Below are 17,312 nucleotides of genomic sequence, written 5' to 3'. Positions count from 1 at the left end.
CACCCTAGAGTATACAGACTTGCAATATATGTGGAGGCCGTTATCACTGCTTAACAGTGGCTTCTGTCGAACACAGGCTATAATTGCCACTATACACTATATATGCCATTATAACCTATGGGTTATGGATATTAGCCATCCATCAAGCATACGCTATAATGGCATGCATTTACAAGATACATTATGAAAAGACATTAAGAAGCTCATGACAAAGACTTTTAAAAAAATGTCTATGACGGATGCTATACAATGGCACCCATCAGTCATAGGCTTCTATGTTGAAAAATGTACATTGCATGGTATACCTTCTATTACTGGACGCTATGGAATAGTATAGTCTATTATGCCATTCCATACATATGCTATACCCAAACCAGCCAGACAAAGGCCAAAACTACACTCCTTTCTTCTCTGTAAAACTAATGGATATCTATGGACACGTTTAACACATATGTTAGGAGATTTCCCCACAAACCCACTAAATGTAAATGAAAACCTTGGTGTAAATTGAGCCTAACTACGCTGAATTGATAACTTAGCTTAAAACTGGCCATACATTTTTTGTGTATATGGAGGGTGGGTCCGCAGAATCCATCAATCCTACAGGCCCTATGTTCCCCAGTTTAATAGTACTTCAAGTCTCGTGAGCCTTGGCCGCTGTCCAGGTCTGTCAGGTGCTGACGCAGACCTTTGGATTTACCAAAATTTAGGCTATATTTATGAAAGCTAAGAATACAGATAATATAATACCGCCCCCTATGGAAAAGAATATGTACTTAGAAAACAGAGTCACTTCATACATTCTTGATGGCTGAAGTCCATAAAAACAGACCCAAAGAAAGACCCTCAGGTTAGCACAATAGTGAGGTCCCCTCAAGAATACATATGACATGTAAACAATATGATTATTTTCTTGTCCTACCTTTTGCAATAAGGAGATCTGTGTACAGTAAATGAATTTTCCTTTCCATTTTGTCTATTTCACAAAGACATTTTGTGATGATCTCCAAGTCCTTAAGTAACGGGTCACTTTGCAGGCACTCATTGGCACTGAGCAATTGGGCCAGACCTGTACGGCAGTGGTCATGTAGCCAATCCATCACCTGTAACTGAGACTCTGACTTCAAAGAGTGGATCTCATGGATGACGTAACTTGCATCTGATCTGAGGGCCAGCACCAAGTCACACACTGCTTCCTTTGTGATTAAAAGGGAAAAAAATAATTAGTTATGTCCAACAAAGACATTACAGTCAAGCCATTAATTTCCTAATGGTAATTAACCTCTGGACATGGAAGCTCGGAGTAGTGCAAATGATCTATTGTCAGTGCAGGTAAAAAGCATAGTTGGGAAGTCGCCAAACTGTAGTGAATTTTGTTTACCATCTGAAAAGGAGTCTTAACCCTTAAGGCTGAATTCACAAGGGACAGGTTTGCCGTGGAAATTCCGTGCGGAATTTCTGTGCGGCAAATTCGCCCCCGGATCCCAATCCCAGGATTAGCCAGCCATGTGAAGGAGATTTTGCAAAAATCTTGTCCACATGGGGCGGCCAATCTCTTGCAGCAAAGCAGGGCAGAACCGGCGATGCGGCGCCTAGCTCCACCCATGTCCCACCCCTTGTCCATAGCCATCAATTGGAGGAGGCGGGGGGATTAGTGTTTAGCCCCGCCCCCACCCCACCCCTCTCATTGCAGAGACCGAGCGGGGAGGAGAGGTACGCCTGCACGGGGAAAGGGAGGAGTACAGAGGGAGGTAGTTTAGCAGCCACACTGCTAAACTCCCTCCCACCTACGGTCACTGCCATGGGCTCTCTTAGGAGCCCATGAAGCGGCCCGACGTATTCCAGCCCAAACATAGTTCCAGAACTATGTTTTGGGCTCGACGTAAAAACGCCCGGCGCTATATTGGCCGGCCGGGCCATCAGATCACAGCGCATTTCGGCCGGCCGTTATGCTTTCGTTGGAAAGAAGCCTTACCTAGCAGGCACCGTCCAGTTACCTCCCGCTGGTCTCCAGAGCTCTGGCACGCTTGCTTAAGTTCTTAGTTGCCGGCAAAAAATCACTTGCTGGTAATGGGGTTTGTAAACCCCACTTCCACCAAGTGCTGGCTCTGATTGGTTCTTTTGAGTGCTGTATTGATTGTCTCAGTCACGGCGCTCAAGAACCAATCAGACCCATCGCTTGCTGGAGGCAGTTACAAGCAAGCAATCTTCTGTCGGCGGCTGAGGACTGAAGTAAGAGCGCTGAAGCTCCGGGAACCAGTGGGAGGAACCCGGATGGCTCCTGCTAGGTAATGCATTACTTTTTTATGTAAGGGAGCTAGGGCTTCTTTTTGTGGTAGAGCTTATATTTCAAGCCCACGCCCCACAAAAATATCACAGGGTAGGGCTTATTTCAGTGGTAGGGCTTATTTTTGGGGAAACACGATAGTGATAACTGAATTGAAAAAACATGAGAGATGTGGAGACGCAGAACACACAATGCAGCTCTGACATTGGGTTAGAAAGAAGAGCCCACCCGCTCAGCAGGCACAGCTAGAAAAAACATGCATCTACGCAAACCAGCAGAGGGGAACAAATAGATTCAAATCTGCAGATTACACACAACATTCCTGAGTGCACCGCAAAGTAATTTACATCTACAGCGAAATAATTTTCTTTGTCTTTCAACAAAAAGTACATTTAAATGATTACAGCAGCAAAGAGTAGTCAAATACTCAATTTCTGTATGTCCTTCTTTAAAGTAGGAGATGCTGAACAAATCTGGAGCCAATCATCAGTCATAAGTGATTAGTTGAATAATCGGTTCGCGAGTGATTAGCCCAATTCTCCAAAAATGATTGGGATGACCCGATCCTGATTCTCATTAAAGTAAATGGGAGTAAAAATAGGGGGGAGGGGGGGCTTGAACCACCATACTTGTTCCTCCTTCTTTGGAGGAGAAGGAGCAACACAAAGAGAACATACAAAGTCCATGCAGGTGTTGTCCTTGGACAGATTTGAACCTGGGGCCCCATGGCTGCAAGGAAACAGTGCTAATGACTTAGCCACCATACTTGTTCTTCCTTTTCTTTCTTCTTCATCTTTCTTCTTCTTCCTCCTCTTCCAGAGACGAAAGAGACGAAAAAGAAATAGGAGGAGTAGAAGAGAAATGGAAATGAGAAGAAGGAGCAGAAAAAGAATTTCTCCTTCGCATTTTCCTACGGAGAAGAAAGAAGCAGGTGAAGAAAGGAAGAAGTTTGGTGGCTAACAGTGTTGCCTTGTAGCCCTGCAGTTCTAGAGACAACATCTGCATGGCGTTTGCATGTTCTCTTTGTGTTTATTCTTTTTCTTCTCCTCCTCAGGAGAAGGATGAAGGAAGAACTGCTGTATTGCACCTTGGACCGCCATGACAACGAACAAGGTTGTGTTGGATCACGTCAAGCTGAAAATATCACTAGAGAGCAAAATCACCAAACAGTGGCTCTCTTTTTTGGACATGTGATGCGCGCTGACTCACTGGAAACAGTACTGATGCTCGGGAAGGTCAGTGGGAAGAGAAGATCAGGACTACAAAGAACAGGATGGCTTGATACAATCAAGAACCACGAACATGTCAATTGCGGAACTGAAAAAAGCCGTGAAAGACATAATGCGTGGAGAACGTTGATCCATAGAGTGACTGAAGGTTGGATGCAACGGATAATCATCATCAGTCATCAGACACACACCACAGCATTTGCAGTAGCAGTAGAGATTTTACTAGATTTCATCCACAAGCTGTGAATAAAATCTGCGGCATAAATTGACGTGCTGCAGATTTCAAATCCAGAGCATGCTGATTTATACAGCAGATTTTCGCCATGGATTTTACCATTTGTAATGCATAGGGTGAATTCTAGATGGTAGATTTTCTGCGGTGGAAAATCTGTTCCATGTGGTCATATCCTTAAGGACGTATTCAGACGACCGTATATCAGTCGGGTTTTCACGCCCAGACGATATACGGCGTCTCTCTTTGCAGGGGGAGGAGGCTGGAAGAGACGGGAGCAGTGCTCTGAGTTCCCGCCCCCTCTCTGCCTCCTCTCCACCCCCTCTCCGCCCCTCTGCACTATTTGCAATGAGAGGAGGCGGAACAGGGCGGGGATAAGTTTTGGGAATTAGCTCCACCCCCGTCCCGCCTCTCCTTATTGAAAATAGTGCAGGGGGTGGAGAGGAGGCAGAGAGGGGGCGGGAGCTCAGAGCACTGCTCCCGACTCTCCCAGCCTCCTCCCCCTGCAGAGAGAGACGCCGTATATCGTCTGGGCGTGAAAACCGAACCGATATACGGTCGTCTGTATGCACCCTAAAATTCATAGATTTTACCTTATTCCCATGTGGCCCTTTGTCTAAATCCTGGATTCAGATGTTTTGAAATATATGAACAAATAAAGGGACAATAAAATTCTGCACTTCATTATCTTCTTGAATTCTCCTTTAATATGTTTATCCCAGTAGAGCCCGTCATTTGATTAAAGCTTCTAAATCAGCATGTCACCTTCCCCAGGGGAAGGCAATAAAAATAAGAGACAGAAATGGCGTCTTCTTAATTGAGCCCAGGTTCTCAGAGGCAGCTGGGAAAAATAAAGTTTATTCTGAGCTATTGTAATAATGTTACCTATGTCCTCACGCAGTCATTATTGCGCCATTAAACATGCTCTAGGACCTCTTGTGCCTTGTCTCCCATATCAATGGCCTTATTAATAACATGGTTGTCTCCTTAATTGTTTGCTCTCAGATTACACACAATTACATTTCAAAGAAGAAATCCGCTAAAACTTTTTTTTTTCCTTTTTTTATTTCCTTACAGGTAATAAATCTCCTAATAAATTTATAGAGTTTATTTATGAATTTAATTAAAGCCTGAACCATGTGTTGTCTCTCACATACTGACGGGTCTCTGCACCCCAGGATAGAATTGTGGATGTTAGAATACAGGCTTCAATGGGATATATCATCAAGGCAACTCCTTTCTATATGCCTAAGGGCTTATTTACACAAGTGTATATTGGACGCCGTTTTCACAACTGGCTGATATATGCTTCCATCAGAGCTGTCTTCCCCTTTCCCTCCCCCTCGCCGACTTTCTGCCTCTCTCCTCCCCTACGGCTGTTGGCAATAGGAGGGGGCAGGAGCTAAGCTTGTCCCTGCTCCTTCCCATTGCTGGCTGCGGATGCAGGGAGGGGGCGGGGGCTTAGCTCCGCCTCCCTCCCACCCCTCCCATTGCAAACCGCGGGAGGGGAGGAGAGAGACAGAGAGCTAGTGAGGGGAGGGAAGGGGGAAGACAGCTCACATGGTAGCGTATATTGGCCGTCCGTGAAAACAGCGGCCAATATATGCTCTTGTGAATAAGGTGCATTCACACGGGCGAGCTTCACATGCGCATTCCATCTGAGAGCGATATGGAAGGAAGTCACGCATGTTAATAAGACATTGATTTCAATTGGCTTATTCACATGAGTGATTTTCGCTCGCAGTGATACTGCGACATTGAATAATTGCCGCATGTCCTATTTTTGTGTAATTTCTGGTAAGGAATTGCTCAATATTTCCTATAGGATCTTTAAAAATTCGCATCGCAGTTGCTTCCCTTCTGATTTGCATGCAAGTGTGATGCGATTTTTACCATTGATCAATCTTCCCTGCCTCTTAGGGTGGTTTCACACAGGGAATAATATTGCGATGTAAGAATGAGTAAAAACGCAGAATTTATGAAACCAATGTTTTTAATAGTTTCCCTTACATTTGCAATGTTTTCACTCATGTGATGTTGCGAGAAATAAAATCACGGTTTGTCCTATCTTTTGGCATTTTGCATTTTTTTTTATCTCCCATGTTTCCCTATGGAGCCTTCTTTTTGTCACATCACAAAGCACGAACTTGCAATTTTCGTGCGATGTGATGCGTTTTTAACATTAGAAAGTCCTATTGACCATCGAGCTAAAAAAAATGCTGCAAAATTGCACGAAAAAACACGTGAGAAAATCATAAATGGCAGCAATGTTTTTGTGAAAAAAAACAACACCGATGCTCAAAAATCACGGGAAAAAAAGTTGCGAGTTTCCTGCGGCAGTATCGCTATCGCCCATGTAAAACTAGCCTTAGTATGCCCTTTTCCCCACCTGTTCCAGTTTGCTTTCACCTGCTACATTTTTCCTGCTCATCCCAGATGCTGCCCCGATGTACATAGAGATAACAGACACTAAGAGCCCGTTTACACTGGACGATCTGGATCCAATGTCCGACAAATCATCCCAGCATGATCATTCCCCTGCTTTTAGGAGGATCATCTCTGAATGAATGGAGGTGGAGTGGCAGGGATTGTTTGGGCCGACCCGCCTCCATTCACAGTAAACAGGCCGCCATTCTTAGATGTACTCAGTGAACTTAGAAAAGGGAGATATGTCTGCGGCACAGCGTTTTGGACACAGAAAGCAAATTGGTGAGCTGCTCCATTTCACTTATTAGACACAATGAATGTTGATTAATGAGATGCAAATACCCTTTAAAAGGGGTTATCCCCAGATCTAAAGTTATCGCCTACCCACAGGATAGGGGATAACTTTATGATCGTGAGATCCCCACCAATCCTGAAACCAGGCGTTCTTGTCGCTCCTCACCGTTGGCGTACTGCACCTCCTGCAGTGAAGAGGAGATTCAACTGAGCGGCGATCGTGGATGTGCAGTACCCCTCCATTCACTTCAAATGGGACTGGCGGATATAGCCGAGTACAAAGCCTTCAGCAATTTCTGTCAACCACGTTGAAATGAATGGTGAGGCGACTGCGCATATGCAGCCAGTGCATTATTCAGTCTTACATTACTGTGGGTGGGAGAAGTGACCCCGCAGTGACAGAAGAGGGGGACACTATTCTCAGAATTGGGAGACTCAGCAATGAGACCTTCACAATCATAAAGTTATCCCCCATACTGTGGATAGAGGATAACTTTAGATTTTGGGATAATCTCTTCAAGCTACTCCGTTTCTTGAGTATTGTGAGTAAAGGTTCCCTCACATGTGACTATCAGCCAGATAAGTCACTTGAAAGAGCGGATTCAAACAACAGTCGATCAGTGTAAACACGGCCACCAACAGGTGACGAGTGATAACAGTAACATGGTATGTAAGGCCGAAAAAAGACAACCTATTATCCTACATTGACCCAGAAGAAGACAAAAGAACCCCATGAGCTAGAAGTCAGTATTCTGCAGCTTTTCTGCCGTGTGTGAACAAAGGGAATCTTTCAACAGATTTTAGTAATGTAAGCCAAGAGCAGTGCTGCGATACTAATTGTGCTCTGTTTTCTTAAGTCCTTTTGATTGGTCTGATAAAAGCATACCTCAGTGATTGGAGCTTAAAGTTCTCCAGTGCTGTATGTAAATGAGAAAGAGTGGTCCAGCTGGCATGCCGGACTCCCTCTACTAGCAGCCTGTTCGCTCCCAAAGTCTGCCCCTTTCACCTCCTCAAACCTACATAGAGTTGCCAAGTCTTGTGCGATACAAAGTTCCTATTGAAGTGAATAGACTATAATGCCAAACCTGGCCACTGCAGAGAAACAGAGCTGTCTACTTCCTGCAGAAATCAGCTCAATGCAGGAGTGCACCAGCCCAGTGAACAGCAGATCAGCAGAAATCCTAGTTTCGGCAAACAAACTTGGGACCTCCTGTGCTCCAGCCAGTGGATCTTCAGCAAGAAATAAGCTTGTTTCCGGTTCCTTGATCCTGATCTAGTTCCTGCCTCTCTGTCCTGGCCCCGCTGCTAATTAGGACTTCCTATAAAGCCTGGCGCTTCCACCCACTCCTTGTGTGATTATTCTGCTCCACAGTATTGATGAGCTCCACTTCTGCCTGCTCCTCTGCTCTTGTGACAAGACCTCCTGATACCAACTTCTGGATTTCCATCTGACTATGTTATCCATCTCATCCCTCTGTGCTGCAAACTAAGACCTCCCGTTGCTGACTCCTGGCTACACCTAGGACTCCACCCTAGTGCCAGAACTGCTACACCCAGGTGACAGCTCCCACCGATCTACTATTGTTGGCTTATCTTGAGGATAGGCCATCAAATGTTTACAACTGTACAACCCCTCTAGCCAGGAGAAAAGGCCTATGTGTCCCGATTCCTCCGCCTACAAACAGTAATTGACAACTCTGCAGTACACACATATGCACATGCACACCAACTCATGGCAAACACACACACGCATGTGTGCAATAGCTGTCAATCACTCTGTATGGGCAGGAGAAGCAGAACTCCAAGGCTTTGTCAATGAGTAGGAGGGGAAGGAGAACTAAGGATTTTAATGTGAACATGGAGGGGAAGTAGGACTGCTCAGCCAAACTGCATCATAGTTCGAACTCCTCTCTCTTGCCTTACAAATAAGTGCAACCTTACTGATTTCTTGATCACATCTAAGCAAGGCAAATAGTATTAATGATAATATACAGTAATATGAATGTGCGCTGCCAGCATACTTGGCAGTGTGGGAACAATGAGTATTGTGTGCCATCATCTTAAGCAGCATCTATGGTGCCAAGATCAAACAATGATTTGTCTGCCCACCCAATTTTCAGTACAGAAGTCTTACATATTCAGCAAGGAAACAAATTATAAACATCTAATGAGAACAATCTTCAAAGAGGAAACGTACCGGTAATGATGTCCCGAAATAAAACAAAATATAAATTATGGTTTGCTTGTTATGTGAGGTCACAGAATATTACTCAAATACAGCAACAAGGAGAGTAGCGATCACAGTGATGGTGGAGGGTAGGTAAAGGTAAAGTCCCACGACCGACTCCTAGGGTGATGTCATATTGTGACATTTTCTTGGCAGACTGTTTGTGCAGGATGGTTTGCCATTGCCTTCCCCAGTCATCTTTTACTCCCACATTTTACAGACCTCAGAAGGTACTCATTTTACTGACACAGGGATTGAACCCACAACCTTCAGGGTGTGAGTGAGAGCTTAGGACTGCAGTTCTGCTGCCTTAACAGTTGCACCTTGTAGCACCCTGTAATTCAATGTGTCTAAACAGTCTTCTAAGAATATGTACCTTTTTTTTTAACAACAATAATGTTCCAAATAAAAAATTGAACAACTTTGTAAGTGGTCTTTATCAAAAATGTATTCCCACTTTGCACCTACAGCTTCCAAGCAGACTTGTGAATTTAATGGTTACAGACTAAAATTAACAGTGTGCAGTCTAATTCTGCAGTCATGTGTTACACTCTTTCTTCTATGCACCCCCTGTCCTTCCAGCGTTAAGCACCCCAGCGCTGAAACCTTGCGGCACACCTATCACATCGATGCAATTTTTTTTTTAGGCCACATCCCTTTTATGCTAAGCCCTTTCAGTAATAGTGCTCGTTAGGGACCCCCTTCTAGTGATAATCAGAATGGCTCACCGCAAAGAACTAACAGTTCTCTCCCTCCCCCCCCCTCCCCAGCGTCGGATTATAGCTAGCGATATTCCATCATGGCCATCGACAAGGGGCCTTAATACCGTTCTCTCTTGCTTAGTAATTGCAGTAATCACAGGTGGCGTCTGATTAATGTCACTCTCTCTCCCTTTTATTCTCTATCCAGGCCAAGACCGTTACAATGACTTCTCCCATCCACATCTTGTCTCTGCAGAATTTGACACGTTGAAATCTTGCTTTTCCAGCCTCCATATGATTTCCACACCTCTACACAATCCATAGTGCCCCAGATAATAATTAGGCTCCACACAGTAAGTGCTACTTTCAGCGCACTCCACTAGTAAAAGTGCCTTCTTTTCCACCCGCAAGAATAATAATGACTGCTTTCTGCCCTATAATTAATAATGCTGCTTTTTCTGGTCCCATTATTAATAATGCCTTTTTTCTGCTTCCAGAAAAGTAATGACCCTTTGCTGGATTCCATAGATAGTGCCCTTTCTCTGCCCCATCACATTGCTGTTGCTAACAAATCCCTGGTCTCAGTCTGAGACCAATAATTGGCCAGTGCCGGTCAAGTGAATGAGCTTGTCCACATACCCGATCGAGAGGTCTGGAGTAAATGTTCCAATGATAATACAGCTCTGCACAGAAGATTCTTGAGTTCCTGTATCATATACAGCTATATGTAGGGAAACACCAGGTACAGCAGTGAGGAGTCCACGGTGCTCAGATAAGCACCAAGATCTCTTCATTCTACTAATCTGGGGACCCATGAATTGATGACTTGATCTAGGGATATGTAATAAATGCAAATTCCTATAATACGCGTTTAAAGCGTTCTATTATTGTTTTGTCCATGGTGCTAAAATCAGGGTGTCTTCTAATGTGACCCGGTACCAGGTCTCGGTTGCTATCCCTGCACCCCTTAAATCTATGCCCCAGACCTGTTATTCTGGGAGCTACAGAGTATTTGCTCTATACAGTCAGATGTTGTGATGTTTCTCTTCTCTTCGCCTTTAATTTGTGCATTTTCGAGTGACCACAGCTTCCACTGCACAAAGTGTTCTTCAATAAGCGCCTCTTTCTTACTCTATTTTGTGCGTTTTACAAGGATTGAAACCCCCTAACTACCTTAAGTGGGGCCTACGCTTGAAAAGCCATTTGCGCTGAGAACAAAATTAGTTAAATGGAACGATGAGCTGTGATTGACCTTGACAGATGTATGGGTATAAGATGACGCCGGGGAGTGTGAGCGCCGACATGTCATTTACAGGCTTTTATATTAATGTGAATGCATCGCTGCATCTTGTTTTCTTAGCTTTTAAAGGCAAAATAGACAGATATATCTCCTTGTAGGACTCAGCTCTGGCTGTGCGGTTACCTCAATGGATCTCTCCCTCTTGTAAAGATAATTAGTAAGATGGTCTTATGTAACAAGAAGAAAAAGCGCATTCACGTTTACAAAGACTGAAGCCTTTTATAAGATGGTCTGATGCTGCACACTGTTTTCTGGTTGTCCTTTATTTCTTACTAACATACATTTGGCAGGTTAGCAAGAAGAAGAGAATAGACGGATGGCAATATGACTGCTGGATCAGACTACATAGGGCTTCTTTGTAGTCTGTTACCATGGAGACACATGGGTCTGCATAGGAACTGTGTAGACAAAATAATCCTGCAGTCATGTATTATGTCTTGCTCTCTGTCCCCTCTTCTTGCTAATCTATAGATAGCAAGAGAAGGGATTGTTCCAATATGTTACCTCATAGGTTAGATGTTTTGAATGGTGGACAGACGGAAGTGACGCAGGTTTTTGTAGCAAACTCCAAACTTTACTGTACATATCATACAGCCTTTCTCACCATAGGAGCACACTTAAAAATTTGAAGGCACAATTCTGAACAACTACAAGGAGCCTAGTACCACCATACAGTGATAAAATCAAGGAAAGACTAGAAGCAATAGGATGAAACTGAAAGAAAGGAGACACAAATTCGATATTAGAAAAAACTTCCTGACAGTGAGGGTGATCAATGAGGGGAACAGGTTACCACAGGAGGGGGTGAGTTCTCCTTCAATGGAAGTCTTCAAACAAAGGCTGGACAAATATCTGTCTGGGATGATTTAGTGAATCCTGCTCTGAGTGGGGGATTGGACCCGATGACCCTGGAGGTCCCATCCAACTCCACCATTCTATGATCTATGAAGTAACACCACCATGCAGTGCTCACATAAGACCAACATACAGTGTCCAAATAACAGCTCCAAACAAAAAGTAGTCTAATAATACTTCTATGCAACAACTAAATAATACTGCTATGCATTAAGATCTGTGGTGGTCACATGCCGGGGTGCTCAGCAATCGGAGGCCGCTCCTCTAAACAGTCGCAGAGTTTGCACGCCTCTAAGACAGACCCCAAGACGTATTTTTTTGGACTATCTATTGGACATCTCAAATAAGAATGCTACAGACTCTCTCCATCCTAAAATGACAGATAACTAACAACAGATTTAAATAGAGAGAAGATTTTGTTTAGTGCCCCTTTAAGTTGTTTTTGTAATAAGCAAGTTATACTCAGTCTGTGTTTATGGCTGATGTACTGTAATTGTATCATAATGGAGGATTATTATCTTGTTGATAGAACACAATGAGCAGATTTCCTTCCATTTGTGGTTTTTGTTAATTCATGGGTCCACTCTGCCCACGGTGAGTGGATGCCAAGTTTGAACGTCTCAGATGCTGCATGGGAACATTACAGTACATGTGGGTCACCCAGCAATAAAAAAATAATCATTTACCTTGAGAATGCCATTGTTTCTGTTCCCATAGCTGAACTGACTGGACGTTACCATTTATAATCTTATTATTAACGCTGGGAACGGTTGAGCTCTTGCCACTGAAATTCAGCCGACAGTCAATAAATCAACTGAGTGCTTAATATAGCTTGATTAGAATGATGCAGACAATTTAATACATGAACAACAATATACAGTGCCCATAGCTGAGAGTGAGCAGAATTTCCAAGAACAGGGTAGGGCTAGAACAGTCATCGGCATGTATGTTAAAGGGCAAAGTCTGATTGTTCTCAGTAAGAGAAACCAAGTAATCTTGTAGCTATGATACCTTTTAATGGCCAACAAAAATACATGATATTACAGCGAGCTTTCAAACCTACACTGGGTTCTTCCTCAGACATAATGGACATAATGTTAAAGGACATGAACACACTTGCAAGCACTTATGTTCTTCTTGCTCCCATGCTTCTAAAATGAAATACATGGCAGTTTTGCAAATTGTTTTATTTAAAAGCGCCCTTTCACTTTGTATATGCTGTGACTAGGCACACTTACCGCATCCCTCTTTTCTACTATCAGTAAGTTTGGCAAGAAGAAGAGGCAAAGGGGTAGAGTTGGAAGGGATATTATGCTGCCCCACTGGACTGTTGCAGACGCTTTTTGACGCAAGCAAGAAATATCAATTTACTCACGTAAAGACACAACATTTTTGGCGCTTACTGACATTTTTTAGTGATATATAAGCACATTGGTTAAAGTATTCAGAAGTCGTACAGTAGCTTGTTTCTCTCACAGTTGGTAACTATACTGCAATTAAACAGCAGAATAGTTGCCAGAAAGTTAACAGTCTCCCCCTAAGGCTTAGAGCGCTTAGTCGTGCCCAAGATGGTTGATGGCTCTTACTTCTGTTTTCTGATACAGAGCTCCAAATCTCCTGCATAGATTCTACAATATAAAGGTTATGAACTACACCATTTATATGTCTTCTGACCTCGGCGGCTGTGTTCAAATCCAGATAAAAAAATATTGTTACCTGTCCTGTCCCTGAGTGTCCTGTCCCTGGGGTATCGTAATTCAAGCCGCTCCTCTTAACCTTGTTTTCTTCCCAGTAGTGCCCTATCCTTAGCGTATCCTGTTTCTAGTCACATTGTCTTGCCCCGTACTTGAGGGAGTTCTTTCTTTATCAAAGTCACCATCATCAAGAGTATTGTTGTATCCTGCCTGCCTATTGTTGTATCCTGTATGTCACTGCCCCAAGGTTCCACAACTCCATCTTGACGAACCCAAATTCCCTAACAATTGGCTACCTTTACCCACCATTAAAAAGGTTTGCTGCCATTGGTGGCAGTGGGGTTATGAGAGGTCTGTAAGATTAAAAAACGCACATAGCGCTGCTCTCCCACCTCGGTTGACCACCGCTCCTGTCTCTGTTTACCCATGTGACCACTACAGCCAATTGGAGGCATGCAGGGACGTCATCAGTGACATCCCATAAACCTGCCTTGGGGCTTCTACATTAGAAGCCCACTTGACAGGTTTACAGGATGTCACCAGGCCTACTGGCGGGTGACCTGACAAATGCTGCAGTCCCGGACTGCTGAAAGGGCGGTCCAGTTCTTTGTTGAATATTTTTTTTATACCATTTTTGGCATGGGGAACCCAAAACGATATAAATGAAATAACTTGGAAAACCCCTTTAAGTTGAGCTGTGGAGTTTACTATATACTGCTTATATATTGACCTAAAAACCAACCCAGTATGCAGGAAACTCCCTCAAGTGGTGGCTAAAGGCAGACAGTAGTTTAATATTTAATGATATGTCTATACTGGGAATTTGGAGCTCCGACTGCTGTAAAGGTACATTAGAAAATGAATCAGCAGAGACCTTTGCACGTCAGAGGTGGAGATTCACTTGAAGCTAAACTTCAGTTACCTTCTGCTGGTTCAGCATCACGTACACTAAGCCCTTTCCGCAGAGCGCCTCTACGCTGCCAGGTTGGTCCTTCAGGACTTTATTGAAGTCATATATAGCTGTTTTCTTCTGTCCCAGCTGTCCGTAACATCTGGCTCTGGCCAGTAAAGAGTCCTTGGCGTGACCCCCTGATACAGAATGAAAAAACACAGTACATTAACAGAAGAACTGTTACATTTTTACCCTTGACATTACACGCAACAGTGAATGCAATGTGCTCCACTGGGTCAGGCAGATGTGAAAGCCATTTACTCCATATTCTCCAAGTCATTTGCATCACATGCTATAAGAATTCTTAACACCAAGATTTTTCAGTGTAAATTTCGTCTGGTCCAAATGTTTCCAACTTGATCCCATTTCATGCTATTCTGTGAGTATAAGACACGCCATTGGGAGTTTGCCATCTGGCAGTGCTTCACTATGGGAGGCAACTCATGTCTTTGACCGATCGTGGAGGCGCAATGTGATTGGTCGATGGAAGAGTTTAGGACAGGCAGATTTGGATGTTGGGCGTTTGCTCTAGTTTACTCGGATTTAACAAAAGTTCACAAGTCCTTTTGGTTATCTACTAGCTGTTATCTTGCTGTGACCTGATTCTCTGTCATTTGTGGCTTTGGATAAGTCTGGTCAAGTGCTATATACTGGGGTGACTACTTCTGTATAGGCTTTAGCAGCAATCCTCAGTAGGATAATATATTCACCATTTTGACAATACGGAAAAATAATAATTGATACTATTACATAGTGATGGGGGGGGGGGGAGTGTGGGGGGGGGGGGTGGGGGGGCTGACAACCTTCCAGTCTCCTTCTAGAAGAAAATTAAGGGTTGTCAGTCTACAAATTAAAAAACAAACAAACTCTATACAGTTATAGCAAAAGTGGTTGTGATACTGTCACTTATAGGAAGAGGTAGGAGTCACACTGAGCCCTGGTGCCTGAGGGAGCCCAAAGTCTCTCTGCCGCATAAGAAGGCACCAGGATTTTGCGATTTTGCCATCTTTTGAGCCAAAGTCAGAGGTGGATTGAAAACGAATGGGAACTATAAAGCAAGGACTTCTACTTCTTCCTGCTGGATTCACTTCTGGCTTTGACTCATAAAAACGCATCAAAGACTTTAAGAGTGTTTTCCAAACAATACTGTGTGTGCAGTCCCCGTAAGGGCTTATTCACACAAACACATTTGTGTTGCTTATTACATGTGCAAAATTTGCGTGCCCAATAAGCAATAGACAACTGATTGCTTTCAATGGGTTCATTCACATAAGCATATTTAGCATGCACATTTTGCTTGCGCAAATAAATATGCAGCATGTTCTATTTTTATGCATATTGGGCACGAAAATAGCACATATTAAAATAAACAAACTTAATTGCCAATAGAAATCAATGGGAGTATGCTTGTGTGGTTTTTTTTCATGCACAAAAAACACAATGAGATACACGTGTGCAAAACCGCAACACTCATCGCGCAAATATGCAGTGCAAAGGCGCACATAAATACACTAGCCCATGTGTAGCCGGCCTTAGGGAATTTGCCGCTGTGAATATTCCGAATTAAAATCTGCAGGACTAAGGACTCATGGAGACGGATGATATTGTGTGCTTTTCAATGTGTTCCGTCACATTTAGGGGTTTTGCACTACAGTATATACTCGAGTATTAGCCGACCCGAGTATAGGCCAAGCTTTACTCGAGTATATACTAGGTTAAAAAAAATAAAACCTCCATACTCACCTCCCAGCCGGCGTCTGTGTGACAAGCTGCTTTAATTCACCCCGCTGTCATCCCTCGCCGTCCTCTCTGCTTGGCTCTGTCAGTGCTGTGATTGGATTGAGCGCCAGCCAATCACAGATGGCACTCAATCCAATCACAGCGCTTATTTACACAGCACTGACGGCAGGGGATTTGAAAGCCGAGCAGGGAGAAAACAGCAGGGAGAATTCTAAAGCAGCTTGATTGGCTGTGAATGATCGAGCGCTGGCTATGACTGGCTGATGCTTGATCCAATCACAGCTCTTACTTACACAGCGATAACGGCGGAGGATGACAGAGTCGAGCAAAGAGGACGGTGGGGGATGACAGCGGAGAGAATTCAAACAGCCTACCGCACCGCCACCGGAGACACAGACGCCGGCTGGGAGGTGAGTATGGAGGTTTTTTTTAAGCCTTCCTTGACTTGAGTATAAGCCGAGGGGGGCTTTTTCAGCACAAAAATGTGTGCTGAAAAACTAGGCTTATACTCGAGTATATACAGTAGATTTTCACGCATGAGAAAATATATACGTGACATGCTCTATGTTATGGGTACATTTGCGCATCCAAGACACCACAGGAGTCCACATGAAATTGTGCAATAAACTGCGCAATTTTATTGTGTTAATCAATAATTTGGGGGACTAATTAGGCTGCCCAGCTCCAGTCATGGAGCGGGTGTGTCCTGCGCCAATGTGAACGGGCCAGGATGCGTAGAAAAAAAGACAGTAGAATGCGCGGATATGTGCACAATAGCCGGCGAGAGCGCTCCCTTCATAGCAGTACGTCCCGCTCTTGTGAGCGTCTATGTGCCTACGCTCACCTACAGGAGCCCTAACGGCGGATTTTGATGCGGAATCGCAGGCTGATTTAAGCCATTTTCTTTTCGCATCGAAATCCGCACAGAGCGGTCTGGATTTTGGTGTGGACTTTATAACGTCCCTAAAGGCTACATGATAGGTGGGGTCTATTACAGATTATGTACTGGGTGCAGGAGCTTATTTAAAAGTAGAGGGTCCCTTTAAGATATTGTAGGTCTTTCTGCAAATCCTCCCCCCTTTTAACCCCGCCACCCACAAGATAAAGGTCTCTGCTTTGTCACATAGCGGCAGACGACTGGCGGTTTAGTTACATAATAAACCTTCATTTATTAATGTTACATTCATTTTCCCGGCTTTGATGATGTATTTGCATGGAGAGTCATCTGCAATATGAAAATGACCCCTTTGAAGTTTCGCTGCCGTGTGCCATGGAAGGCTAATAAGAATGAATATCACCTGCTGTTTGATCATCCATCATTTCACATGTGCAAGCTCCTGATCCTTGCAGAGCAGAGCACTCCGAAAATAACAT

The 17,312-nt window shown here is 43.8% G+C and overlaps 1 protein-coding gene across 1 annotated transcript in view; it reads right to left on the bottom strand.

Moving 5' to 3' along the window:
- The window catches only part of TTC34 (tetratricopeptide repeat domain 34), a 71,871-nt gene that overhangs the window by 29,312 nt on the left and 25,247 nt on the right, over positions 1-17,312 (bottom strand). Inside the window, exons 5-6 of the mRNA XM_066607387.1 lie at positions 14,169-14,335; positions 923-1,196 (exon numbers count right to left, since the gene is read on the bottom strand). Of these exons, the coding sequence (XP_066463484.1) occupies positions 923-1,196; positions 14,169-14,335 (441 nt within the window). The remainder of the gene's footprint in view (positions 1-922; positions 1,197-14,168; positions 14,336-17,312) is intronic.

This window comes from Eleutherodactylus coqui, chromosome 6 (genome assembly GCF_035609145.1).
Source record: "Eleutherodactylus coqui strain aEleCoq1 chromosome 6, aEleCoq1.hap1, whole genome shotgun sequence".
Classification (NCBI taxonomy): Eukaryota; Metazoa; Chordata; class Amphibia; order Anura; family Eleutherodactylidae; genus Eleutherodactylus; species Eleutherodactylus coqui.
This window is presented reverse-complemented; position numbering and strand designations above follow the sequence as displayed.